The sequence below is a fragment of the Taudactylus pleione genome, unplaced genomic scaffold, assembly GCF_031769625.1.
Source record: "Taudactylus pleione unplaced genomic scaffold, aTauple2 ptg000788l, whole genome shotgun sequence".
In the NCBI taxonomy this organism is placed as follows: Eukaryota; Metazoa; Chordata; class Amphibia; order Anura; family Myobatrachidae; genus Taudactylus; species Taudactylus pleione.
The window spans coordinates 7363338-7389437 of NW_028285190.1; the positions used below are offsets into that span (position 1 = coordinate 7363338).

General features: G+C 44.8%; 1 protein-coding gene across 2 annotated transcripts in view; it reads left to right on the forward strand.

Moving 5' to 3' along the window:
* Nucleotides 1-13264, forward strand: part of HYCC1 (hyccin PI4KA lipid kinase complex subunit 1) — a 123476-nt gene extending 110212 nt beyond the window's left edge. For both annotated transcript variants that reach the window (XM_088457851.1, XM_088457852.1), the window contains exon 11: nucleotides 10432-13264. In XM_088457851.1, the coding sequence (XP_088313977.1) occupies nucleotides 10432-11024 (593 nt within the window). In that variant the 3' untranslated portion in view covers nucleotides 11025-13264. The remainder of the gene's footprint in view (nucleotides 1-10431) is intronic.
* The last annotated feature ends 12836 nt before the right edge of the window (nucleotides 13265-26100 follow it).

Sequence of the window (26100 nt, forward strand, 5' to 3'; positions counted from 1 at the left end):
GCCCCAAACAAGCCGGAATTTCTTCTCAGCCTTCCTAGCTAAATACACAAATTTCTCATGCGCCAAGGTCTCATTTACCAGTGCTATCCACTGTCCTATCGTTGGGCCTTCAGAAGCCAACCATGTTCTGGCTATACAAACCTTAGCTAACGTACACAGGTTAATAACATATTGTGCAGAGTATTTATCTAATGTATCTTTTTCAATACTAGCTAGAGTGCACACCATTGGGGTTAGCACATCCCAGGGGACACCAGTATAGCATTAACCTCCTCCCAAAAGGAACTAACAGCAGAACATGACCATGTGCCTTTCCTCTTATAGGCCCAGGCCATTGATTCAGTATTGATTGACTGTTCCTGCTCCTGGTGCTCCATGGATTACCCCACATTCTAATTATAATATAATGCTCAGGCTTTGAATTATAATTTTTTTATTGAACATGAAGGTGGGGGGGGGGGGGTGGTTTGCCTATTAAGTCAGTCCCAGTCGCCACAATTTCTGTTGGCAGTCCTAGCTGCAGCCTCTCCAGATAACAGGTAGCTCCACCAATCACCGCACATAATGGGTCCCTGAACAGCCGCAGTGTGTAATAGATCTCCCTAGGTGACAGCTGCCCTCTTTACTGCAGGCTCTGGACTCCTCTCCCTGCTCACAGCAAAAGCTCCTCTTCGGAGCTTATTATGAAAATAATTTAGACTTTCCGAGAGCAGTCCAGGGGACCCCTCCCAGCAGAGCCCTGCCCACAGCCCACCATTGTGATGATACATAGCCTAAAACTTACATGGGAAAATTACCCACACAATGGTGAAAAATGCATCACAATCGGTCCAGTGGTTCTGGAGTTTATCGCAATCAGACATTCTCATTTATAAAATATGTAGATTTATAAATAATATGTGTTTCTATATATAATAAATTTAAAAATGTGTATGTATAATATATTGTGTATGTGTGTATATATAATATTTCTACTTCAGGGTCCATAGGGGGTCCACAGGGTTGACCTTGGGGTATAGCTGGATCTGGATCCATGGGCACCACGCAGTTAAAGCTTTGCTGCTCCCAGGATGCACTTGGGTCCGTCCTCCTCTATACCCCACCCCGGCCACAGGCACCTCAGTTTTAGTTGGTGCCCGGCCGGAGTCTGGTCACCCTGCGTAGTGGGGCTGCATAAGCAGCCCCTAAGCTTTATTCTTTATTTTAAAAAAAAAAAAAAAAAAAAAGAAGATTTTATTATTTTATTTTTACTGTCTTCAGAGCGGCAGCATCAGACTGTCCATCTGGACGTCTATGCTGCCGCTCCAACAGCCCCGCTGGCGCTGCGACGCCGGTACTGATCCGGGGATCGCAGCGGGACCCCGGAGTCAGTGCTAGCGTGGCTCCGGGACCACCCAAGGACTGCTGCCGGACTGAAGGGGCCAGGTAAGCCGCGTGCAGCGCTGTCAGCGCTGCACGCGGGGATAATGCAGTCTTCATGTCGCCGGTCTCTGGGGACAGACCGGCGGCGCTAGTAGCGGCGGCGGGCTCCCCCTCTTCAGGCATACCCCGCATGTCCGCTGGCCCCCGGGGTGTAAGTACCGGCGGGGAACCGGCTTCCCCGGGGGTTTAGTACTAGCAGGGGAGGCAGCCTTCCCTGCTTCAGCGCTCCTCCCCTCAGCCCAGCGCGCCTTCTCTCATGTGTGCTGGCGTCGCTGGGCTGTAATCTCCTGGCCACTCCTCCTCAGAGCTCTCCGGCGGCCATCTTCCTCAGGCAGCATCGCAGAGCTCCCAGGCAGGCTTCCAGTGGACCAGTCCCCCTGCGTACCTCTCCCCCTGCAAAGGACAGTGTTCGCAGCGCTATAGCCCTCCCAGACACTGAATCTGGGAGGTTGATTGTAGCGGAAGGTGCAGTGAGTATAACTTCTCTGCATGGTATGTGACTATTGCTAGTGCTGCTGTCTGTGCTTATTTTCTACTTACTGTCAGCTTTTTACCTATCCCTTTCCTTCTCCTACGGCCCGCAGGTGCGTGGGGGAGGGGTGTTCTTTCTGTGTACCTCACTTATATAAATCTACGTATTTGTGAGGTCCGTCACATACTGCGGTGTGCTCCTCAGTACCAGTTTGTGGGCTGTTTGGGTTGCATACTTGGGAGTGCGTGGGTGTTGTACGCCTTTCCTCGTTTCGGTGAGACACTTTTTTTGCAAAAAAGTTTGTGTCATGTCTGATGAGGGGAATGAGCGCTCCGAGGCTCCTGTGTTGTTTTCCTGCCGACGCTGTTCGGCAGGGGTTGACGGGGCAGAATTGTCTGAGGACGGTCTGTGCGGGCGGTGCCAGTTGGTACCTGGACCCTCTAAACCCCCGGTGGCGCAGGATCCTCCGTGGGCAATGTTTACGCAAGTGCTGGCGTCAATCGCGGACCGACTTGCGGTCCCGACTGCGGCCCCTTCTAGGGCGTTGCCCCAGCCTACCATGCCCCGTTCCCCGGGTGTGACTCGTCTGGTGCAGTCTCCTCCCGGGTCTCAGACTGTGGGTCCTTATGCGGGTTTGCCGGTATACGTGCAAACCCCCACCGTGCCGCAGCAGTCGATGGTACCTTTTCAGGGGTATCCTCAGGCAGTACCCCCGCCTTGGGTGGACGTCCTCTCCAGCTCTGTTCAGAGTCTGGCGGCTTCGTCCTCGGCTTTTCAGCATATGTTGCACAGTGATTTGCCCCCACGGGCGTCCAAGCGTTCCGTTCCGGCTTCACCGGCGGCTCAGTTCACGGACACGGACGTGTCTTCGGATGACGGGGAGATCCATGAAGACTCTGACTCGGATGCCGGGGCCCAGGAGATGGAGGCTAAGTCTTCCATTAATGTGCCGGCATTGGTTAGGGCGGTGCGGGCCATCCTTCACATTGAGGAAGATGTGCCCGCCCCCAGGTCAAAATACCCTAATTTTAAAAAGGCCAAGGTAGCTTCGACGGTTTTTCCCCTGTCCGATCAATTGACGGATCATATGGCAGGGGCCTGGCAGTTGCCCAGCAAGAGGTTCCAACCGCAGAAGCGGTTGGCTTCGAACTATCCGTTTCCGGAGGCTCATTGCAGGAAGTGGGAAACTCCTCCAGCGGTGGATTCCCACGTTACCCGCTTAATTAAAAGCGCTACGCTGCCTTTGCCGTCGATCTCCTCCCTGAAGGATCCCACGGACAGGAAGGTGGAGACTTGTTTGAAGTCTATTTACTCTCTCTCGGGGGCGGTGGCCCGTCCGTCCATGGCCATCTCTTGGGTGGCTAAGGCCATCGAGAGCTGGGCCAATGCTTTGGAGGATACCTTTCCGGAAGATGCTCCGGAGATCCAGAGAGCGTTGATAGGTCAAATGAGGGATGCGGCTTCCTACATTGGGGAGGCATCGTTAGACGCAAGCCTGCTAACCTCTCGGGTGTCGGCTGCAGCTGTGTCGGCGCGTCGGTCTTTGTGGCTGTGGTCTTGGAGAGCTGACGCTGACTCCAAAAAGGGACTGGAGGCCTTACCTTTTAATGGGGAGTTGCTTTTTGGTCCTGACTTGGACAAAATTGTGGACACTCTGGCTAAGTCTAAATCAGCCTTCCTCCCTTCGGCTTCTGCTCCTACCAAGGTACGGAGCTCTGCTTTTCGGTCCTTTCGGGTTCAGGGCAAGGCAAAAGGTCAGTCCTTCCCAAGGCAGTCGACGACCAAGGCCGCTTCTAAGCCCAAGAAGCAGCCCTGGAGTGCCAGGCGCCCTTCTTCCAAGCAGGAAGATAAACCTTCTGCCTGATGGGACGGGCCTCCCTCTGGGGGACCCCAGAGTGGGAGGCCGACTTCTTCTATTTGCCCAGTGCTGGCACAATACCACCACGGATGCCTGGGTTCGAGAAGTGGTCTCCCAGAGGTACGCCCTGTCTTTTCGGCACAGACCGCCCCACCAGTTTTTCTGCACGAGTCCTTCTCAGGATACGACGAAGTCTTTACAGATTCAGGAAGCTATAGAGTCCTTGCTGACAGCAGGGGTCATTGTTCCCGTTCCTCAATTACAACGAGGGACGGGGTTCTATTCTTCTGTTTCTGGTGCGGAAACCCAATGGTTCTCATCGCCCTATCCTCAACTTGAAGTCTCTGAACAAATTCCTCAGAGTTCCCAAGTTCAGGATGGAAACGTTACGTTCCATCATTCTAGCGATGGAACCGGGGGATTACATGGTGTCCCTGGATATCCAGAACGCCTACCTCCATGTTCCGATAGCACCTTCGCACCAGCGGTATCTGAGGTTCGCTATCCTTCAACACCATTACCAGTTCCGGGCGCTACCCTTTGGTCTCTCCACGGCACCGAGGGTGTTCACGAAGATTATGGCGGTCATGGCCGCACATCTTCGGAACCAGAATGTACGGCTACTACCGTATCTGGACGACCTCCTGTTGCTGGCGAGTTCCCCGGAGGTACTGCTTCATCATCTCCACTTGACGGTCGCTTGCCTGCAAGCGCACGGGTGGCTGATAAATTGGAAAAAGTCCTCCCTGATTCCATCTCAGCGGATGGTTCATTTGGGAGCCCTGCTGGATTCTCGGCAGCAAAGGATCTTCCTGACCCCGGAGAAGGTCTCCTCCCTGCAGCTGAGGATACACAGTTGCCTGAGCAGTTGCCGCCTGTCGGTCCATTCGGCTATGAGGGTTTTGGGCTCCATGGTGTCAACATTCGACATGGTGGAATTTGACCAGTTCCATTCCTGGCCTCTGCAGGGGCTGATTCTATCGGAATGGAACGGGTTACCTCACCGGATCCGCTCTCAGTTGCTGGTGTTGTCCCCGGAGGTTCGGCAGTCTTTGGCTTGGTGGCTTCAGACAGCTCATCTGATCGAGGGGCGTCCCTTTTGGATCCCGGACTGGGTCCTGCTCACGACGGATGCCAGTCTTCGGGGTTGGGGGGCAGTGACCGGCTCGTTGTCACTTCAGGGTCGTTGGTCTGCGGAAGAAGCTCTTCTTCCCATCAACATTCTGGAACTGCGGGCAGTTTATCGGGCCCTGCAGTCGTCCGGTCCCGCTCTTTACGGACGGCCGGTTCAGGTGCAGTCCGACAACGCCACCACGGTGGCGTATATCAACCACCAAGGAGGAACTCGAAGTCGGGCAGCAATGTCGGAGGTGTCTCGCATCCTTGCTTGGGCGGAGTGTCACATTCCAGCGATCTCGGCAGTCTTCATTCCCTGAGTCCTCAATTGGGAGGCGGACTTCCTCAGCCGTCACGACGTGCATCCCGGGGAATGGTCGCTTCACCCAGAGGTGTTTCAGCTACTCGTGGACAGGTGGGGGCTGCCGGAGCTGGACTTGATGGCCTCCCGTCACAATCACAAGTTGCCCGTTTACGGGTCAAGGACAAGAGACGCAGGCGCCAGTCTGGTAGACGCGCTGTCAGTGAAATGGACGTTTCACCTGGCGTATCTGTTTCCTCCGATATCCTTACTTCCTCGGGTTCTGCGGAAATTCAAGCAGGACGGCGGCACGCTCGTGCTGGTTGCTCCGGCGTGGCCCAGACGTCCTTGGTACTCCGATCTGAGGTGTCTCTCCATCGACGCTCCGTATCTTCTTCCTCAGCGTCGGGACCTGTTGTCTCAAGGGCCCTGCCTTTACCCGGATCTGGGTCGGCTGTCTTTGACGGCGTGGCTCTTGAGACAGCCGTCTTGAGGTCTAGGGGTTTCAGTCATTGGTACCATGCTTAGGGCACGCAAGCCTGCCTCCGCACGGATTTACCACAGGGTGTGGCGCACTTACTTTCAGTGGTGTGAATCCAGAAACTATGATCCTCAGGTGTTCCGGGTTTCCAGAATCTTGGAGTTCCTTCAATCAGGTTTGGACCTCGGCTTACGCCTGGCCTCTCTGAAGGTTCATGTGTCTGCATTGTCCGTGTGGTTTCAGCGACGGATTGCTACACTACCGGATGTTCACACCTTTTTCCAGGGTGTTCTCAGGATACGGCCTCCCTTCGTGCCTCCTGTGGCTCCTTGGGACTTGGCGGTGGTGCTACGGGTCTTGCAGGGTCATCTTTTTGAGCCTCTTGAGGCGGTGGACCTCAAGTGGCTGACGTTCAAGACCGTTTTTCTCCTAGCAATTGCTTCTGCCAGGAGGGTGCCAGAGTTGGGGGCGCTTTCCTGTCGCCCTCCTTTTCTGATTTTTCATCAGGACAGAGCGGTGCTCCGCACTCGTCCTGAGTTTTTGCCCAAAGTGGTCTCGAAGTTCCACATTAATCAGGAACTTGTTGTGCCAGCTTTTCAGTCACCTTATCTTTCAGCTGGTGAGGCTTCCTTAGATGTAGTCCGGGCACTTAGAATCTATGTGGATCGGACTGCTTCGGTTAGGAAGTCGGATTCTTTGTTTGTCCTCTTCGGTTTTCACAAGAGGGGTTGGCCTGCCAACAAGCAAACGTTCGCCCGTTGGCTTCGTTCCGTTATTTGTGAGGCTTATGCACAGGAGGGTTTACCTGTGCCAGCCTCTGTTAAGGCTCATTCCACTCGTTCTGTGGGTCCCTCTTGGGCTGCTAGACGTGGCGCCTCCGCTGTTCAGCTGTGTAAGGCGGCCACTTGGTCTTCAATTCAAACGTTTTTGAGGTTCTATGCGTTTGACACCTTCGCCTCTCAGGATGCATCCTTCGGGCGCCGGGTACTCCTTTCAGCACAGGAGCGTCCCCGCCCTTAGTTGAACTGCTTTGGGACATCCCCAAGGTCAACCCTGTGGACCCCCTATGGACCCTGAAGTAGAAAACAAGAGATATGGTAAGAACTTACCTTTGTTATCTCTGTTTCTACGAAGTCCATAGGGTCCACAGGGCGCCCGCCCTGACGCACCTGGCTTCAAATGGGCTGTGTGGCTGGTCACCGGTTTTCCGTCTCCCATTTCTGTGAGTATGGTTTCTTGTGTGTTCCAGTCGTCCTTCTCTCTGTTTAGTCTCCTCCTCCGGCCTTAGCTGCTTACCAACTGAGGTGCCTGTGACCGGGGCGGGGTATAGAGGAGGACGGACCCAAGTGCATCCTGGGAGCAGCAAAGCTTTAACTGCGTGGTGCCCATGGATCCAGATCCAGCTATACCCCAAGGTCAACCCTGTGGACCCTATGGACTTCGTAGAAACAGAGATAACAAAGGTAAGTTCTTACCATATCTCTTGTTATTGCAGACTTCTTGTCCTTAATGTGGTAAAAGGACACTGTCTTTAGAAAATAGCACATAATAGCTTGCTGCAAATTTACTTACTATATCAAATAGCTCAATGTATATTTCAATCAATTTGTCACTGTCATGAATAGCCTTTATACAGAGGGTAACTATTATATTTTTGATTTAGTGGTTTTAAACTATATCTATGTCTGACTTGGTGCAGCTCACTGTGGTTGGCTAGGTAATTGTTACCCTTCTGTTTTTAGCCCTGTTCTCAAAAGGCAAATATTTATTAAGGCTTAATTATATTAAGACTTAAGCATATTCCACAGGGCTTTACAATTGTAAACAGAAATGGTAATAAAAATGGTAATAAAACAAGACTGGCTTTTAATAGATTGACAAAGGGGGCCCTGCTGGCTGATTTACAATCTAGAGTCTCTGCAAAAGTCATAAAGTTAAAATGAGCTTTATACCCCACAGGTCAACCAGGTTTCGACCATTCTCTATGTGATTTTGTTTTACAGGTTGAATCCCCATATCCAAAATGCTTGGGACCAGGGGTATTTTGTATATTGGCATATTTAGGGTATACGTTCAGGAAGGTTAGGGTCAGGCTAGGGGAAGGGGGGGTTAGGGTTAGGCACCCCTGGGGGGAGGGGAGGTTAGGTTAGGCGGCGGGAAAGGGGGGTTAGGTTCAGGCACTTAGAGTGAGGATTAGGGTTCCGCACAGGGGGGGGAAATTAGGGTTAGGCACCCTAAAGGAGGGTTAGGGTTAGGGGGTAGAATTAGGTTAGTTTATACTTACCTTTAGGACGATCAGGATTTCCTCCTCTGTCGGGCTGCTGCCACCGGGATTTGAATCATACCGAATGCCATATTTAGTATTTTGGAATATATGCATACCATAATGAGGGCCTAACAATTTGTGGCATTAAGCCCCTCTCCCCTCACGGCAAAATTGACGCGATTGGCTAAACCTAACATAGGAGACAGGGCCAAATGACGTGATTCGTGTAGAATCGCATCATTAAGCCCTACCACTTGCACGGAGACCTGCGATCGCCGCAGAAATTCTCCTCAATCTGCCCACTTCACTAGGAAGTGGGCAGAATGCAGGAGAAATGCCTACCCTTCCAGGGGTGCGTGCAGGGGGTTACCCGAAAAATCGGGAGCCTCCCGCGAAAAACCAGGAGGGGTAGGCATGTATGATCCACCTTATACACACAGCCTGCAGGTAATTTTATACAATATTTTCAGTAATTTTGTGGCTCAAACAAAGTTTGTGTACATACATGAAATTCATTTGTTTCATATACACCTTATACACAAAGCCTGAAGGTAATTGTATACAATATTTTTAATAATTGTGTGTCTTACACAAAGTTTGTGTACAGTGAACCATCAGAAAGCAAAAGGTGTCACTATGCTAAAGAGACTCATTGGAGACTCAGTCTGTACTTCCATATTGTATTTGTTAGTGACCTTCTTTTCTGCATGTGCAGGCTCTACAGTTATCCAGTAAGGTCCTCGTTAGTTATAGAAAGCAGTGAATTTTGTGTACTTTGCTTCATTATTATTTTGTCAGACAAATCATGTATTTGTATTTTCCATCGATTTTCAGACACTGTTTTGACAAACTTTTCATCCAAACTAAAGTCTTGCTGATCTAAAGCTGGGTATACACTGATAGATATATCACCCGTTCTGTTGAACGGGCGATATATATCTATAGTGCATTGCCGGATGTGTACAGCGGATATGTCCGTGAACGACGTTGTTCAGACATATCTGATCTGCTATGCAGCACAGCAGATGGCCTAAATATCTGAAAGATATATCGGTCATCCGCTTGTGTGTACGAGCGACTTGCCGATCATCCGTACACTTGCTGCGGGGACCCGGCGCTGATTGACAACTCAACTGGGCGGACGATTTACATGCCCGCCCATTTGTGCGGTCAAGCCTGGCACATTGGGCAGACAAATTGGTAAATGTGTGTACACTTATCAATCGTCCCGCCGACCTAGTGTGTACCCAGCTTTAAATTTGTTCATTACTCATGTAACATCTGTGTCAAACTTCATTTACATTATTTTTATTTGTTTCTCTGGTCCTGCCATTATCATTTCAGCTGCCATCTTTTCTTTTTTTTTGTCTTGTATTTTGTTTTCTTTTCCCATTTAGAGCAAAATGACACTAATAATGACCCCTCAGATTTGGGCAACCTTGTCATACCTGAGATAAGTGTCACAAGTGTGTCCGGAGACAGAACCGGAAATGGGGAGAGAGTGAAATCCCTAACAGAGAATGATGCTCAGCATATACAGGCTGGGCAGGAAAATGGTTCAGAACCTAGGACAGATGGCAAGCCAATGCCTGAGATCAGAAGGCAAAAATCTGTAAGGAGGTTGCTGGAGGACGGAATAACATCACCTGGCAGAGTGCAGTGTTAAATCACTTGGTAGATGGGCGCCAAGGTACCTGCAAGTGAAATGGTCACAATGCATGGGTGCGCACACTACATTATGTACTTCTAAGTGAGTTAGGTCAAGCGTGCATGTCTATCTGTTTTAGTGCACTATACACCAAGCTCAGCCATGCTGGGTCCCATAATGCCACTACCCACTGTGGATTATTGGAAGACTAAAATAATGTAAAGCATCATATAAATCAATTTTGACGTGTGTGTACAGTAAATGTAAACACAAAAATAATTGCACACATACTTGCAAAAGAAATTCTATGGTACCCAGGCATGCTTTCAATTCTGGGCGTCTAAGGCTATTTCTTATACTAATACGTATGAATGCCTGTAAAATGCATTTACATTTCTTGGCAGCTCAGTCCTCATAATATTACATATTATAATGTTGCACAAACAACAGAGTTATAAGTCAGTTAGGGCATACAAGTCACAGTGTGCATCATGTGACCTTTCCACTTGTTAGCCCTTTAAATTCTCAATCAAAGTAGTGTTGCAATAAATCAGTATGGCGCTTGGCTTGTCTCTTATGTGCTTGGACAGGGGAAAAAATTAAACATCCTTGGATGATGGTGTAATCTACTCTTCGTTGCATGATTAACAACTGAACTTTCTTCATAACTCTTGCATGTTTCTGTGACTTTTTTCCCACCTTTATGCACATTAGTTTTCTTAATCTCTGCTAGTTTTATAAGTGGTTTAAACTCTGAATGACACCAAATGATTTTGCTTTGGACTTCTCTTTACTTATTGGAATCCACGTTTGTCTTATACACAGAATCTGATATTAACTTTTTGTTTTTATCATCTCTTCCTCCAGACTCTGCAGATTTGAGCTTTCAGGAGGAACTGGCAGAAATCGCTGAGGTGGACGAAGGTTTTTGTTCAAGGGCAGCTTCTAACTCAAGCCAGTCTGCCTTGTCTCACAGCAGCAGTGGTAGTTTCAGCAGACCCCCCTTAGGAAAGGCTCAGAGGAGACCTGCTGGAGTCAGAGCTGGGGGTAAAGAAAAGGATTCTGGGGGAGATTCTTGTCGTGAGCATCTCAGCAGGAAGCAGAACCAGAGGGCCATGAGCGAGAACATGGAGTTGGTGTCTCTTAAGAGGCTTACGCTGACAACCAGTCAGTCTCTCCCCAAGCCCGGCAACCATAGTCTTGCGCGGACGGCAACAGCTGTATTCAGCAAGTCCTTCGAACAAATGAGTGGTGCAGCCACTTCACACTATGTCCCTGGTGTAAGCACCAGCGGTACAGGAGGCTCTAGTGCGGGAAATAATAGATATAGCGCGTGTAGCCTACAGGAGGAGAAATTGGTCTACATTTCTGAGCGGACGGAGCTTGTGTTGCCGAGTAAACCCCAACCAAATGTCCACCAGAGGTCCCCCAGTATATGCATTACATTGTCTACGGACTAGGACTTGGAAGCAACAAAATTTATTCAACAGTAAATTTTGCTCAATTTTTTTTTATAAGCTTGATGGGTGAACTCTGATATTTCCGTGACTTGTATACTGTAGTTTACCAAAGTTTTTACTTGCTACCTATATTAAAAAATGAAACCATTTGTATAAATTTGATGGATAATCCGCCACAGCTTTGTAATATTGAACTCCACAAAACTATGGTGTTCAGAAATATGTTTATAGTTTTATTACACTCCTAGTATAAAGTATATTCGTCACTAGTTGCCTATTGAGCTGAAAAAAGTATTTCAAGATTTTTTTGATAACGAAAGTTGGCTCTAAAGTGGACTCATCACCCATCCACTGTTTATGGGGCAATTTTGTGGGTTGATTGGACAGTCAAGGGAATGCGGCCCGTTCATTAGGAACCATTGATGTTACCAAGGCTCTGGTTGCTGCAGGCTTTTCGCTGGTAGTGTGTGGATGAATGTGGCAGTTTACATTGTATTGTGTTGTACTGTCATTGTTTGCACTAAATTACATACCACAGTGTATCTGAACTCACCAGCAGATGGCAGTGCAGCGTACTGTAAGTGTTTCCAGTTCTCCCGCTGGTTTGTTGTGGAAAAAGCAAACTCAGATCTGTAATCTATGTATCTATGTTTTGTAAGCTCAGAAAGAAAAAAAAATGTTTCATTCTTTTACAATTTGGGATTTTAATCAAATGTGTATAGACTGTATATTTTTTAATTTTCAGCAAAATCTTGAATATTTTACAGTTAAACCTTTTTTTTATTGCTAATGTGAAAACCTACCTATAAGCCATGATTATTTCTTGCTTTGTCCATGCAGTCTGGTGTATGGGCATGGATTGAGAAGGAAAGGGAGATTTGCATTGAATCCTAGTTGTTTTGCGACTGTAGTATGTATATATTTTCATACAGCAATTGTCTGCTATCACCACAGTTATCCATGTACTTAACTACCATTAGGTTCTTGGTTAAATGTAATGCTCTCATTAGCATAATGCAAAATGCAACTCAATGATCACCCTGATTGTAACATTTGATAGTTCTTTGTTCTATTGTTTTTCTTTATATTGAGATCTATAAAAAATGCTCTATGTCCTCCGGTGAGGCTTGGTGGCGGAACTTTTACTCACAGCAAAACTTCTGTTGTCATCCCATGTCAGAAGTAAGGTTTGTCCTTGAGAGAAGGGAGTACTTACTGATCCCGCCAATGTCTTGCCAGTCTCCAATGAAGTACGTATATACAAGCCAGCCAGCTGCAGGCAGAAGTAGGAGGTCATGTAGGGAAGACCATTCATAGGTGAGTAAAGTGAGTATTGTTTGGGTTACCCAGCCTCACCAGTAGTAGCTAAGCACTGTGATCTGGGTTTTTTTTGGAAGTACAATACATAATGTTATAGCTGGCTGTGTGTAAGGAATATGAGACTGGGGTGTACAGTAGAGATCAGGGTGTGTGGTCTTGTCTTAGTGGTCACAGGGCCTGATTCACGACATGCCCGTTTTCTGGGATAGCGCCCACCAAACGTCCGGGCACTGCGAGCGAGATCACAGAGGAGATCTGCACAGAGTCTGCAAAAGTATTTTGCTACTGGACAGACATTGATGTGACATGAAGGGATTTAGTTCTTGTTCTGTGCATCTATTAGTGTTGTTGTGTTTTAGTATGTAAGCTGTGATACCTATTACACATCATTGCTCATCTCATAGGGTAATACTCTCCATCTCTGGCACTGGTTCCGGATAAGGGCACATAATGTGTAGTGTCTGAACATAAATTTCCAGGTCTGTTATTTAGCTTAAATCAAGATTTCGAGGTCTACAAATATTTTGTCTCTTAGGACATTTATAAACCAACAATATTTGCATACAGGCTAAAACCTAACAGAGTAATTTAGGCATGATGATAACTTGCTGTATTTAACGTGACTTTATGTATTTGTTTTATTGTTTGGTTTTTTTTGGCATTTTTGTGTTAACACATAGATGTGCCATACAGTATTAATTGCTGGTGTAATTTTCCCATCTCTTTGTAGTTCATCATTTTATTGATTATTGTTGTGTCTCTGTGTAATGTAGGAACTGTTTTGTCTTCTATATATGTCCAGACTGTGTTGCTTTATTGTGATGTTGGATATCTGTTTACTTTTAGACCTTTTTTACACTTTAGTAATGCATTTAGTATTGCACATTTGTTTCCTATTGAAATAAATTCCTTTACACCTGTTTCTTGTGTATTTCTACTTCTGCACAAATGTTTAGACTGTACATCTCATCTAGCATCTAGTTACACGCAATAGGTAATAGTGCAATGACTTTAAGTGCAACAGACAGCTCAGTTGAGGGAAATATTAGTTTTAACTTGGGTACTAAGGATTCTGTATTCTAACCTCTGTACACTCCTGCCTATACCTTCTAATATCCTTCCTATAAACCTCTAAGGATGACACTATTTTGTGTATGCAAAGTTAATAAAGACTCCAGACCTTGACCCTGTGGTTACAAAGCACAAAGTATTATTCAAGTAAAAGTACAGTCAATTAAACGCTATGATCTAAGTACAATTTAGCGCAAAGAAATTATACAGACCCAAGTACAGTTATACATACGCAGGCACTCTGGACCAGATCCCGGCATCAGCAAGATAACCTCCGTCAATCAGCAGATCAGTATAATACCAAGCACGGCATACTTATCATGTATTAAACCTGAGCTACTAAATAACCTTTATTTCACAGCAATTATAATAAATGAACAAACTTGAATCTTATACTTTAAAGCTTTTGGAACCTTGTATGTAAATATGTAATGTGTAAGTATGTGGGGTTTGATAGAAAGACGCTAGTTAACTTTGGGCAGATGCGTGCGCATGAGGCTAATAAACAGCATTTGCATGCAGGATATTGTGCATTCGCTACTGAGCGTCATGTTAGCAGCTCAACTGTGCATAATGTGCGGTGTTTATGCATGAGATTCTATCTATGATGGACTCAACATTATATATATATATATATATATGTATATATATATATATATATATATATATATATACACACACACACACACACACACATCTCATTCCTCACTCACAGTTTCAAACTGCAATGCAAGTGTGTTACCCCCAGCTGTGAAGCTGGGGCCGTTCTGTCTGGGTGTGGGACTAAAACCTGTTTAGGATTCAGACAAATTCAATTGTGTAGATCAATGTCTGGGTTATATTACAATTGCCACAACTATACTTGTCTACATACAGGGATTCCCAATTTGTATGTAAAACACTCACAGTATTCTGGTGCATTGTCTATTCTATTTACTTTTTCTCAGGAGGCTGTTCTTCCAGTTGCCCTTGGTAGATTATCAAAAACATTGCCATCTGTACTTAGCTCATGAGTTGTAACTCAAAATGGCGCTGGTCGCAAAATGGCGTCTTGCAGATTCTTGTTTCTAAAATGGAGTCTAGCTGCCATTCGCAAGATGGCGTCGCAAACGCCAATTTCTACGCTGATTCCGTCTCAGCCACTAATCCAGCTTCGACAGTCCATCCTTTGATAGTGAACAACATGCTATCACATCCTGATGTTAAAATTAATTTTAGGCATACATACATATATTACTTAATGTTATTAGGGGATGGCACAAGGTGGTTCTTAATCCATCAATAAGTGTCTCTAGGAGGGGACATAAAACTACCATTATACGCACACCACGGACCTTGGGAGATCATGTGAAAGATGTGGGGATGCACCAGTCCTATAAAGGCAGTCTTGAAGGGAAATTGAGACTTTACATTATCTGAGGTGTTTCAAAAGTAACATTTCAATAATACATTCTATGCACGTCTAAATATAATACATTAGATGATGGTATTTCCTAGTTCAGGGTTGTAATGCAGTTCTATATTTACCTCAGTATTCATATTGTCATTACTGACCACCATCCATAATTTCGTTCTTTGGTCTTACTCTATTTTTACATTTTCCACACTTCAACACAATAGGAACATACCGGACACATAGGCCAATTACTATGGTGACAATCAGTATAAGGATCAAGAATTTGCCTATGCTGGCGATCACTTCCTGGACCCATTCCCCTAGGCCTGAGAACCATTTCACTGGGTTCAACAATGAGACCCATCCTTCTATTTTCTCCCCTACTTCAGCCACTGAAGCATTATGGTTCTTACGAAACTCCCAATTTAGCTGCAGAATTTCATCCATCTTCCGGTCTATCACCTCTTTGGGGTCGCTGGTATCATTGGTGACATAGGTGCAACACTTCACTCCAAATTGGGTGGCCAAAGTTACGCAATACCCTCCAGTAACAGCAGCAGTTAAATAATTTAACACTAGTCTGTGTTGCACCAGTTCTTTCTTGTATGCTTGCAATTCTCTCCCTGTATACCTGAATGTGTCATCATACATCTTGGTGATATTATCTATTAATTTAGCAAGTTCCTGAATATATCTAAAATTTAATGTACCCCTAGCGATTCTGGTGGGATCCAGTGCGACTAAAACTTGAAAGCCAGTTGTCTCACTAATTAACTGAGTGGCTTTATGCACGTCACCAGGTATCATATTTCGTTTGCCTCTGTGTTCATACTGCGTGTGAAGATATGGTGATGGTGTGTTTTTATGGATACCAAGCATTTCAACATGTGTGAGGGTCATAACTTCTGGGACTACTCTTCCCAGGTAACACAAACCTTCGGAACTCGGGGAGAGCCACTTATACGCCTTTCTTCCACATATAAAATACACATTATCGGGGAGAACAAAAGGAATAGTATGCATCATTATCCTTAAACACATTTCCCTTGCAAACAATCCTATCTCAGGGTCTTCCATCTGGTACATGCAAGTCTCTGGTTGTATTATTTTTGCACAATAACCATCTGGTACTTTACCAATAATTTCTTTGGTGGAACTCAATGTATACCGGTACCTAAAATGTTTCCCACTAGATTTAATTGAACGTAACAGATCATGGTTTATGGACTCATTATCCGCTCTCTGTGAGAAGGTCATCATCTGATTATTCCCCGTCACTTCCCAACTCCCGTGTTTATTGGGGTTGGTTAGGTTTAAACACAAAAGTGATCTATCTACTTCAAATTGATAGAGTTTGAAATGAGGTGGTTTGGATGAGAGAAATTTTCCATCCAATGTTTTCCCTTTTTGTAATTCTAAAATTTCCGTTATATTCAGCGGAAATGGCACCAACCCTACGTTATGCTGTCCCTGTGGCACATGTGAACACACCCAGCAATCAGTTTGATTTAACACTTTGCCTACCATGCTATGATAATCCTCTAAAGGATACCCACCCCAATATGGGTTATATTTAGGCTGGCACCGTTGAATACAGTTCTCATCAACTAGGGACCCACAAAGCTCACAAACACAGAAATCTTCAGACGATAAACCTCCACACCGTCCCCGAGTATCCGGAATTATAGCTCTCTTAACAATAACAGTACTAAGATTGGTCAGACACTCCCCTGATTGGCATTGTACTCCTCCTGACTCCACTCCATCAGCACTGCCATCAGCTCGCATCTCCTCAATTGGTCCCCCGTCACAGAAACCGGATATCCCCGAACCAACCAGAGTGGTGAAAACTCTGGAAAAGAATATGAAAATGAACACAGCAGGCCAGTCCATTGTCACAACAAAGACCTGCAAATTTCTTTTAGTTCAGGTATCTCACTATGACCTTTTCAATCCTCCCGGAACAAGCTCGCGATAGACAGGTCCACGTTATCAGCCTTGTCTCCGACATGTTTCTCCACCGGTTGATTGACCTTTTTGCAATGAGTAGAATGGACCCAGGTATCTCTCTCAGCCACCTTCAAAGTTGTAGTACTTGTCAGCAGCACCTGGTACGGACCTTCCCACCGATCAGTCAAACAACCTGAACGCAAGAAATTTCTGATCATAACATATTGTCCTGGTTCAACATCATGAGTTAGTTTCAGGCATATCATTGGACAACAATTTCAGTTTCTGCTGCTGTTGTTTTAACTGCTTACTCATTGATATAAGATACCTTACAGTTACCTCGTTGTTACCCTTAAAGTTTTCCTGTGGACTTATAATCAAATGAGGTTGTCTACCAAACAGTATTTCAAAGGGGGACAAATTTAGAGGGGGTCTAGGAATGGTCCTTATACTATGTAGAACCAATGGTAACGCTTCTGGCCATCCTAGTCCAGTCTCTGCCATGATTTTACTTAACTTATTTTTAATAGTCCCATTTATCCTCTCTACCTTGGCGCTGGCTTGCGGTCGGTAGGGGGTGTGAAGTCGGCTGTTAATACCCATCAGCTTACACATTTTGAAAAACATCACCTGTGAAATGAGTACCCCTGTCACTCTCGATGATTTTAGGGATACCGTACCTGCATACAAATTCCTGAACTATATTCGCAGCAGTATTAGTGGCCGCTGGGTAGTCCTCAACCCAGTTGGAAAATACGTCAGTGCACACTAACACATACTTAAGGTACCTGCAGGGTGGTAATTGGATGAAATCAATTTATTACCTGGAAAGGTAAAGGTTCATCAGTCGGTGGAATGTGGGATAGTTCGGTAGGGATCGCTTTCCCTATGTTCTTCCTTAAGCAGGTCAAACAGGAAATTGCTCTCTTTTCTGCTTAGGAAGAAAAACCCGTTGCACACGTGTATGCCCTCACCAATTTACACATACCTTGCTTTCCCAGATGAGTCAGACCGTGGGCTGCCTCAGCCAGGCTGGGGTAATACGCTTTGGGGGCTACTGGCTTACCTTGTCCGTCCCTCCAGAGCCCGGAGGACTCTTGCCCACATCCCTTGGACTTCCAGATGGACTTTTCCTGAGTTGAACACAAATTTTGCATCTCAATTACTTTCAGCATGTCAATTGTTTGAAAAGACATAATTTGTTCAGTTGGAGAAAACAACATTTTTAATCCTGCTGCCCATTTTGCAGCTTCATCAGCTCTGTTGTTGCCCTGTGACACTGGATCATCTTCACATGTATGGGCTTTACATTTAATTAATGCCACTGTTTTGGGCAGTTGAATTGCTTTTAATAATTGTTTTATGTGTCTGGAGTGTGCAACTAGTGTGCCTGCTGCTGTCATAAAAAATTTTCAGACGCCATAGAGCCCCGAAATCGTGCACCACCCCGAACGCATACCTAGAGTCAGTGTAAATGTTAGACTTGCTTGCTGCCAATTCACACGCTCTTGTTAGTGCTACTAACTGCCACCTGGGCTGAGTGAGGAGGACCAAGAGGTTCAACTTCCATATCTGTGTCATTTGCAACAGCATAACCTGTACATAACTCACCTGTGTCTGTTTGTCTATGACAACTCCCATCCGTGTAAAAAGTCACATCTACATTCTCTAAAGGTGTGTCACGTATGTCAGGTCTAGCAGTAAAGGTCTGATTTAGATATTCCATACAATCATGTGCATCATTATGTCCGCTGAACTCACCTCCCGCCAGCAACTTGTCCCCTTCCACCCTTTGTACATCATGTTGTACATATGGTAAATACGTTGCTGGACTCAGCGTACTGCAACGTTTAACAGTGATGATTGCAGGTGCAATTAGAGCTAATTCCCATTTGGTAAACCTAGCTGAAGAAACATGTCTGGTTTGGGCAGAGTTCAGCAGAGCAGATACAGCATGAGGAGTGTACACAATCATATCATGGCCCAATACTACGTCCTCACTTTTACTCACCAATAGAGCCGTTACTGCTACACTTCTCAAACAGGTGGGGAGTGATCTTGCCACAGTGTCCAATTGGGCACTGTAGTATTCTACGGGCCTACTGGCATCACCATGTTTTTGGTGAGGGCACCTGCAGCACAACCATCGGCTTCCGTACAATACAAATCAAAAGGTTTTTCATAATCAGGTATTCCCAATGCAGGTGCTTTTGTCAGACTATCCTTAAGATTAAGGAAAGCCTGCTCTGATTTCTCTGTGTGTATGACACGATCGGGCTTTGAGGAAGAGACTAAGGACCTCATTCAGAGTCGGTCGTAGCGTTTCCAGGCGTTTTAGGGGAGTGCATCAATTATATGCTTCGTACGACCATGAATTGCGGATGCATGACAACGTCACTCTACGAACAGGATGATCGTCCAGGCTAAGGTAGGCAAGAAGCGTCCGTAAGCCACAACAGTACAATCATTAATCCGATGTTACTTGTGATGTTTCTAATTGGAACCACACAAACCAAGCAGCTAAGATTGGTGCATTGTAACTATTAACACTGCTAATTACCTTGTAACTAATTTCACTTGCGTGTGCATTAGGGAATTCGTAACACATGTTTATTTGTGCTTTTTAAACTTATTTTGTTCGGACATTTTTAAAAACATGTAACATTGTGTTTTGCGTAGCAGCCTTTTCAGATACCATACTTTTTAAACCATGTATACATTGATATAGTTAAATATAGACATTTTGTAATGAAATTTTTTTATTTTTAGGAAATTAGCCTTTCATCACAATTTTACTTACAATTGTTATGGCAACATTTGCCTATAAATGAAAAATAAAAAACACAATTCTAAAAATAAATTAATTTAAAAAGAAAAAAAAGCTTGAGACATTGGTGACAAGAAATATGGGGACTGGACAAGAGGTGAAGGAGGAGATATCCAGGGCTACTTTCGTCGTTTGGGCCGGCTCAGAGGAAGAGGTAAGCTACGGACAGCCGACTGGCGTGTAACACGCCGACTGGCCTGGCCAGAGGTAGATGGGATTTCCTCAGGCCTAGGCATAGGGCTCTCCATACTTGCGGGGGTGGCTGTTGGTCTGCCAGAGGTGGTGGTCCTGGGAGGAAGGGAGTCTCGCTCCATCATGGCAGGTGGGTTTGCCTGCTCCTGGTTATTGGCCAAACGATCTATGGCCCCAGCAATGGTCTCCAGGGCCACCGCCACCCTCACCAGAGGTCTCCATCAGAAAAACAAATCTGTTCTCCTGAGTTTGGGAGACCAACCTGGTGAGGAGAGGCACTGCTCGGTCTGATGGTTGCCCTGGAATAGACTCCACAGGGTCCCCAGATGGAGTACTTGGATCCTCCCCTGCAGTCTCCATCTGTGCTTGACCCATACCTGACCTCAGGAGCAGGCACTACCTCCTCTGAGTCTGGAATAAAAAAACAACTATTTTTTACAAAATAAAAACAAAACGCATACACGTTTGAGCTTTATACTTTTTTGCTTCCAAAAAATATTTACCTTCTTGCACATGTGGAGCGTTGAAGTTGGCCATGTCAGTGTCCATGCCGACTATCTCCTCTTCCGTCACACATCCCTGAACCAACGTCTCCAACCTCGTCAAGGTCAGCTCCTCAGGGATGGGACCACCAACTGTCCCCGCACCATGGTCCACCCTACTCCGTAGCTTCCTCTTCAACTGGTACTTGAAATCAGTCCATCTGACAATGTGATGTTGCATTTTTTAAGGGTTAGTTTATTTAATTAAGATCTCGATTTTGACTTCAGTACACTCACAATATCATTTTCTTACCATTTTTTCACGACTTTCATGGTTCTGTGGGTTGTTCCCACAGCATTAACAGCCCTGGATATCTCCTCCCAAATCCTGTCTTTGGCTCCAGCCCCCATATTTCTTGGGGCATGGACAAGGTTCTCCATTGTCATGATCACCAATGTCTCAAGCTCTATCCTTGAAACGGAGGATTTCTTGGCCTTGGCCTGCTTGGCCCCGCCTCCTCCTCCTCTAGTGGTGGTATTGGATTCCCAGCACCTACAATATTTTTAAATTTAGAATAAATAAAAAATGAATTTTTGGAAAATATGAACTGTTCTTGTGTTTTTATCAAAATGTGTTTAACACTTACCTGCCTCATTTGGCCTCTGCCCACCATGCTCCTCGCTTGCCATTTTCCAAACTTGTGAGAGAGCATGAAGAAAAGTGCTTGTGAAGACTATTTTATAGATGTGAGCGCATCCCTGGATTGGTTTCCCGTGCATCCCTATTTGCCTACGTACAATGCACACCTTGCCTGCATTCTGTAATCACTGCGTGGGTTGGGCTAGATGTGAGCGCATCCCTGGATTGGTTACCCGTGCATCCCTATTTGCCTATGTACAAAGCACACCTTGCCTGCATTCTGTAATCACTGCGTGGGTTGGGCTAGATGTGAGCGCATCCCTGGATTGGTTACCCGTGCATCCCTATTTGCCTCCTGGGATTAGGCATAGGAGGCTTGCAAGGGCCAAGATATAGAACACGTGTCACCCTTTTTGGTATCACTGATGATGTGGTTGTAACCACTTATCGCCTGCCTCCAAATATCCTAGACACTCTCAATAATAAATAATGATCTAGAAAGTCAGATTCACATTCCTACAGCAATCACACCACTTACACAGTTGTTGGCGGTGTTATATTTCTGCACCTCAGGGTCCTTCCAAACCACTGTGGGGCTGGTGGGTGGCCTCTCCCAGCCCTCATTTTCACGGATCCTGAGGCGTGTGCTAGATGCATTCTCAATCATATAGCACATTTTATTAGTATGCCTTTGGATACGGAAGCCCTTGATGTGGTAAAGCAGAAGTTTTTTGAGATTGCAGGATTTCCACACGTCATAGGGGTAGTGGATGGCACTCACATAGCACTTCAGCCCCCTGCATGCAGGGAACAAATTCTATAGGAACCGTAAACATTTCCATTCGCTAAATGTAATGGTGCTATGTGATGCCTCCCTCTAGATCCTCTCCCTGAATGCCAAATTTCCAGGCTGCAACCATGATGCGTACGTGATCCAGCATTCAGGGATTTGGCCAAAATTAAGCACACTGCAAGCTGGTGATGCGTGGCTTCTTGGTAAGTATAAATCCAGTATGTAGCTATAGGAATAGTGTAAACATGTTTTCATTGACAATTTATGGATCTTTTGGTGTCCCATTTCCATCAGGTGACAGTGGATATCCTTGCACGCCCTGGCTGCTGACTCCTTATTTTTAATCCCACACCAGGGCCACAAACTCAATATAATGCCGCGTTTACTGCCACCAGGCAGGTGGTGGAGCGCTGTATTGGCCTTTTTAAAGGGCCGATTCCGGTGTCTCCATCACTCTGGTGGTGCACTCATGTACTCGCCGGATATGGTTTCTCGCATTGTGGTCCTGTGTGGGATTTTACACAACATTGCAATAAGGAGTCGAGTACCCATGCAGCCAGAGGATGCCTTGCCAGAGGATGGCCCCCCCAGAGGAAGGTGTTGTGATGCTGTCGGGGGGGGCCAGATGCGATTCTGTTGTTTCAAGATTTTTTAGGTAATAATTTTTAATTTTACAGTTAGAGCAAATGTATTTTAAGGTGAGCCTAATTTTTATTTTTTTTTGCTCCACAATCGCAACACTTTCCAAAACTGAAAAACTAATGGAACCCATTGGCAATACCCTGTACTGTATTTGGACAACTAACATAATTTTTCCGGATATACCACCACATGTTTAGTTAATTTTTGTTTTTTTTGTGAAAAATTGTCTGTTAAAAAAGAAATATTATGTTTGATTTTTGCTTTTGTTGTTTATGTCTGACTAAGCCAGATATTTAATTTTTGAAAACCCTGAGGCCATTTTTTTTGTGTAATTCTGTGATGAAATGCTTTTTACAATTAAAAGCATGTTGGCAACATGTTTGTTATTTAATAAATGTTTTACCAAAAAAATGGTTTTGTGTAAATGTATTTTGAGGTGGATAATGTAGGGCAACCCCAAACAAACAAACAAAAAAACATTAATGCAAATGTTCTTAAGGTTTACATAAACATTTTTGTATTAGTTACACTGTGGAAAGGCACCCAGCTTTGTTCACAAAGTATTTGAAATGCAGAATTACACCATTTAATTTTAAAGAAAAAAAGAGGACAAATGTTTTTCAAACAAAAACTTTACTGGAAAGAACAAAAATTAAAAATGTACAAAGAGAAAAAAAAAACTAAAACCGCTCCGACTCCCAACAATCCGCTGTAGGCAGCAGTAGGCCTCCAACAGATGGCCACTTGTTCTAGTGAGCTCCTACCGAATGCCCACAAGTATGTTGGTTAGATCTGTGGACAGAAAAATGTATTTGTAGGTTAAAATCATCTAAAAAATGACCCATATTTTAACATTTAACATTATTCGATGTCCCAAACAGTGGGTTGACACAATGATGTTAGGGTGTGTTCTAAAGTTTCCTCCACACAACATTATTATTATGTAGAAACTTTTATGGTGTAAAAACACTTTCAAACCCTAACTATGTGGCATAACCAAAAAAAACCTAGGATGATTTTAAACCAAAAAGAAAATACCCAAATAGGTATATACAGGCGCTGGAATGAGCTGTTAATCTAGCAGCTACTATAATATGGGATCGTCACTCCCTATACAATAGAAAACACAAACAGATAGTAGCGCTATTAGTAAAATGGTATAAGTAGATAATAAAATTCAATTTGGTGCCAATAAAAATAAACAATAATTAAAATTGCATGATATTCACCATATTAAACTGGGATATAAAGTAGACATGTACAATAATAGCATACAATCTCACCCACACCTTTAGGTTAGAAGAATGTCCTAATGGTAACGGACTAGTTGATAAGTTCTTATAAAATTTGCCAAATGAAGAATGGGGCTATTTATAGCAGCATAGTCCTCCTGGTATCCGCTAGAGGGATGTCCCTTGATCAACTCACTGGGTCCTCAATGATGCGGTATCCATGGGCAGCAGACTGGTATCCGACAGAATATATCTCCTTTATGGCTGATTGCTTTGTCCCAATTGAGTTCTTTGAAGTTAAGCTATCAGCCATAAAGGAGATATATTCTGTCGGATACCAGTCTGCTGCCCATGGATACCGCATCATTGAGGACCCAGTGAGTTGATCAAGGGACATCCCTCTAGCGGATACCAGGACGACTATGCTGCTATAAATAGCCCCATTCTTCATTTGGCAATTTTATAAGAACTTATCAACTAGTCCGTTACCATCAGGACATTCTAACCTAAAGGTGTGGGTGAGATTGTATGCTATTATTGTACATGTCTACTTTATATCCCAGTTTAATATGGTGAATATGGAAAAGATTGCTCAGCCTGACTACATATATATATATATATATATATATATATATATATATATATATATATACACATATAAATGGGAGGTGCTACCTGATGAGACTAATTGCAGGCACAGAAACAGACAAATCTCAGGTGCACAACTCCAAATTATTGATAATATATATAAATGCAATAAAATTTTGCAATCAATAGAGGTTTTTAGCATAATCATGGCCAAGGTTATGGGCCTACACACCATATCCTGGTAACCTCTTTCGGGTAGGTCCCTAACATACTAAGGTTCAAATCCAGAGCGCAGGACCCCCCAAAACCGACCCAGCTAATCCGCCCCAGGGCACCACCATAGTAAGAAACACATTTTAACCCTTCACTGTGTCTAATATATATGTACTTCACTTTTTTATTTTCATTCTTTATATGTAGCTGCAGCTGCTCCTAACTATCTCTTTACACTGCACTTTTCTCTCCGATGGAGATGGGGAGAAAGGTGGAGTTGGGGGAATGGTGGGAGGGGAAATGGAGTGGCAAAATTCAAAGTCAGGGGATATTTGTGTTGAGGACTCGGAGACAGGAGTGGAGATTTGGGATGAGTGGGCAGGGGAGGGAGGAATACTAGGGGAGTTTTGGAAGAGGGAGGGTTACTGGGGGAGTATGGTGGTGGGGAGGGAGGGCTGGGTTGAGCGGATGGGGAAGGTGAGGGGGAGGGCTGCAGGTTGGGACCTGCATTGCGTCCAAATCTGCGGGCCTTTCTCTGTCTCCGCTGTGTTTCTAAAATGTAAAGATATTAAAAAAAACTAAGTTTAGTTTTCACTTTCGGCTACACAATACAAGTACACTTTACGCATTCAGGACAATAGGGACAACATACAGGAGGGTTTGTTTACATTTAATAAAAGAATTGGAAAAGGAACATACATTTTTAACAGTCCACTAATTATAACATTTATACAAACGCATACTTACGTCTGCGTAATCGCGCCCGCAAATTTCCCAAAGGGACTGGCGACCGGCGGTGCAAATCCGACCACCGCCTCTCTAGTTGCGCTATATTGCGCCTATATCCTGCACTGCGAAGGGCTCTCCTGACCTCCGCATAGGCCGCACGCTTTATGCGGTTGGAAATTGGAGGCTGGGTGTTCGTAATCCGCCTGTCCATAATATTGACAAGAATCAACAATTCCCGACGGGTAAAGGCCGCTGCTCTCATGATGGCAATGGCCGATTTTTCAGAAAACATGAAATATACATGGGGTAAAATAAAGATGATTGGCTAAAATATTTACTCAGTTTCCTAAAAAAACAAACAAAACACTATTGGCCAATCCTTTAACATGTGACCCGAAAAATAAGGTCAGATTTGATTGGATAAAACACGCAGTGTGCAATTGCAAACATAAGAGTGCAAATGATCCTAACGCAAAATGCACATGCATTTTTAAAGTTAACACAATTAGCAACAGTACATTCACAGATAAAAAACATTACTTTGTTTTGGAAATGTAGAAAAAAAACGAGAACGGAGAAAACACCCACAAAAAAAACAATAAAGTTTATTGACACATGTTAAAAAAAATGAATAAAAAGAACAGCAAGAGTTAAACACTCTTAATTAGATAATTGACAACAAGCTAATAACAAGCTGTTCGATAGACCATGTAAACATGACATGTGACCATCAATACAACACATACGGCCGCAAACATCAGAACATAATTAGCATACAGCGCCTGACTACGACTGTCTCGTTTGTTCGATCAGATCAGTCGGTAGCTAGAGGAGGTGCAGTGCTAACGAATGGGCGTCACTTTTGCGATCGACCAGCCGTACGTTCGGATTTTGCAGTCGTAGCCCATACGACCGACTCTGAATGAGGTCCTGTAAAGGCAAGGCCAGAATAGAAAAACCTGGGATCCACATTCTACAGTATCCACACATTCCCAAGAAGG